Raw genomic sequence first — 2,953 nt, 5'->3', positions numbered from 1 at the left:
GTTCTTAGATTATACAGAACCCTATTGAAGGTGCAGGTAGCCTAATAGCTTTGTGCCAAAAAACACCAAACAACCGACAAACCCCATTGAAGGTGCAGGTAGCCTAATAGCTTTGTGCCAAAAAACACCAAACAACCGACCAACCCTATTGAAGGTGCAGGTAGCGTAATAGCTTTGTGCCAAAAAACAACAAACAACCGACCAACCCTATTGAAGGTGCAGGTAGCCTAATAGCTTTGTGCCAAAAAACAACAAACAACCGACTAACCCTATTGAAAGCAGTGATTTCAATTGTGTTCTCTTTATCACATGAAATATGTAAAAGATTCTTAGTCAGCACAGTTTCAGTTAAGAATAGAAACTGAAAGATTTAAAATTCCCCTCATTATTAAGAAGGAAAAATATGGGGGATATGGTTTATATTGAAAATTGTTAGTGAATTTGGCATATTAGTATCGCAAAAAAAAAGGACTTTGTTACGCTAATCTGTCAGATTTCCTTTTGAGTTATAGAGAGTAATGAGCATTATGAATAACATAGTTTTTTTTTGTATGTGGAATAAGGATATGTTCTAAAATGTGACTAATTATCTTAGGATTATTTTGAAACAATTTTTAATAATTCAGTTTTAAAAAAAAGTAGCGTTCCTCAGGCTTAAGATGCAAGGATTTGATAACACTTACAACAATAATCAAGTAAGTTATAATAATGGGCCTGGAAAATAAAGCATAGTGGTGTGTACAAGATTAATTTGAGATATTTTTATTTAAAAAAAAAAATTGAGGAAAACATATTTTACTATATGTATTTATATTTTTGTAGTTATATTATTCTGTGTATGGAAAGTCCTGTGTCATACAATCTTTGCACAAGTTATACAAATATTAAAAAATAGTTGAAAAGTAAAGGTGATGAAGTTTTATCTATCGGACAGTTGCCAGTGGAAGACATATTTACTAATATAAAATTGTGTAGGTTTGGAAGTGACCATCTTCACAGCAGTTCTTTTTCAAAATTGGTCCATTTTTTAGCATCATGAATTACCTTTATGACAAACACCGTGTTTTTTTACACTAAAGTAACCTTATTATAATTTTTCAAGCTTTTCATCCTGCTCAACATTGCTTTTCTAGGTTCATTATATTATATTGAAATGTACTTCACATTATTTGTATAAGTTAAATATCCTAAGTAACTTTAGTTAGAAACCTTTGCATGTAGTTTTCTTTGTTACATCATTATCTGAGGAAAGCATTGAGGTCCTAACTTTGAATTTATTTTGAGAACATGCATTAGGCAGGCTTGTAGTTTCTATGTTTGTTCTTAAGTATTTCTGGTTTTATGTCTTTCTGTTTCTAAATCTGCTTGTCTATTTTAAATGTCCACTCAATCTGTTGCTGTTATTATTACAAGCAGGAGGAAACTTTGGTCAATTTGTAGGAATTTCCACTGGTGGTAATTGCTACTTTCATAATGGAGCTTATGCAGTTTCATAAGATGTTAATCTTTGACTTTCACTAGCTTAATTTTTCCTTTGTATAAATTATTTTGAATGTTCTAGGATGTATTGTTTGATAAGTGAGTAAGGTTTTAAGAATTACTTTTAATTTATGTACTTTAACAATGCAGATAAATATACAAATTGTCATTACATGGTATAGTGTTAACCAAGTTTTACCGCATGATTCTAGCAATGATCTGAGTTTTTTTATCATGTAAGTTTAACTTTATGAAGTCATAAGTAAGTTTATAAGGTATAAATTGAGTTAAAAACTCCAGTTGGTATCTCATAGATGATATTCTATTATGTATGACATACTCTGTACAACCTGAAAGAAGGAAAACATTTATAAAGACAAATATTTTGAGTGATGCCAATCAATGAATGTTTTTTTCCTTGTTTTGTAGATTGAGAGAAAAATGATACCTGTGTTAAACCACTGGCAGAGAACATACTCAATCAAGACAATATTACATGAACTTCGTAGAGCAATGACTTTACGAGATAATCAGAGATTGGCTCAACCACCAGAGACTTCAACATTTTAACCATGAATGGAGAAGAAAAGAATCATGCAATGTGAAATGTCATTTTTGTTTGCACCAAGGCTCAGTAGAATGTTGCTGTAGCTTCAGAAAAAAGAGGCTGTTAACAAAAATTGGCGGGAAAGTGCTTAACTACCTCTATTTTTTGCAGGTTATTATTATTTTGTTATTATTGAGAACAGTTTAATGATTTAAATTAAAGCCATGGGTAAAATTAAAACAAATTATTTGCTATGTTTGCACTACATGAAGTGAGCTTATGTGATGTTACAAGAAGGTTTTCTTCCTTACAAAAAAGAGGATAATTTGTTTAGTATAGCAAGAAGAGGGTATAGTATTTATTTTATATTATAAAAAGGATTGGATTTACCTGATATCACTTGAAGATTTATTTTATGTTGCAAGGAGATGGGAAGGACTTATCTGATATCACATGAAGAGGAAGATTTGATTAATGTAAAAAAAAAAGGTTTGTCTCGTATTTCGAGAGGAAAGAAGGATAATGTGTTTGAGTGTACAAGGAGCAGAAGGGGATTTACATGTTATCTCCAGGAAATATAGAATGTTTGATTTTGCAAGTAAAGAGATTAGGGATTATCTAGTGTTACAAGGAGAGAGAGAAGGTTGCCCGACTTTACTAACATAGGTTTTATTTTACTGTAAGAACTTATAGATTGCCTGATGTTACCCCCAAAAAATGTTTTTTTTATTTTACAAGGAAAAAAACAGGATTTCTTGTGCAATGAGAAGATGGGTAAATTGTTTTCTGTTACAAGAAAAGAGAGGTGTGATTTTGTAGAGAAGGTTTGTGTTATAAAAGGATGGTGGAATTTTCTGGTGTTATAAAAGAAAAGTTTGATCATAAAAGTGAAGAGACGTGTTTTCTTGTGCTATAAAGAGATAGATG

The 2,953-nt window shown here is 31.1% G+C and overlaps 1 protein-coding gene across 1 annotated transcript in view; it reads left to right on the top strand.

Moving 5' to 3' along the window:
* The window catches only part of LOC106459980 (ubiquitin-conjugating enzyme E2 variant 2-like), a 6,711-nt gene extending 3,798 nt beyond the window's left edge, over positions 1–2,913 (top strand). Inside the window, exon 3 of the mRNA XM_022386550.1 lies at positions 1,909–2,913. Coding sequence (XP_022242258.1) covers positions 1,909–2,049 — 141 coding nt within the window. The 3' untranslated portion in view covers positions 2,050–2,913. The remainder of the gene's footprint in view (positions 1–1,908) is intronic.
* The last annotated feature ends 40 nt before the right edge of the window (positions 2,914–2,953 follow it).

Source organism: Limulus polyphemus, unplaced genomic scaffold, assembly GCF_000517525.1.
Source record: "Limulus polyphemus unplaced genomic scaffold, Limulus_polyphemus-2.1.2 Scaffold689, whole genome shotgun sequence".
Lineage (NCBI taxonomy): Eukaryota > Metazoa > Arthropoda > Merostomata > Xiphosura > Limulidae > Limulus > Limulus polyphemus.
This window is presented reverse-complemented; position numbering and strand designations above follow the sequence as displayed.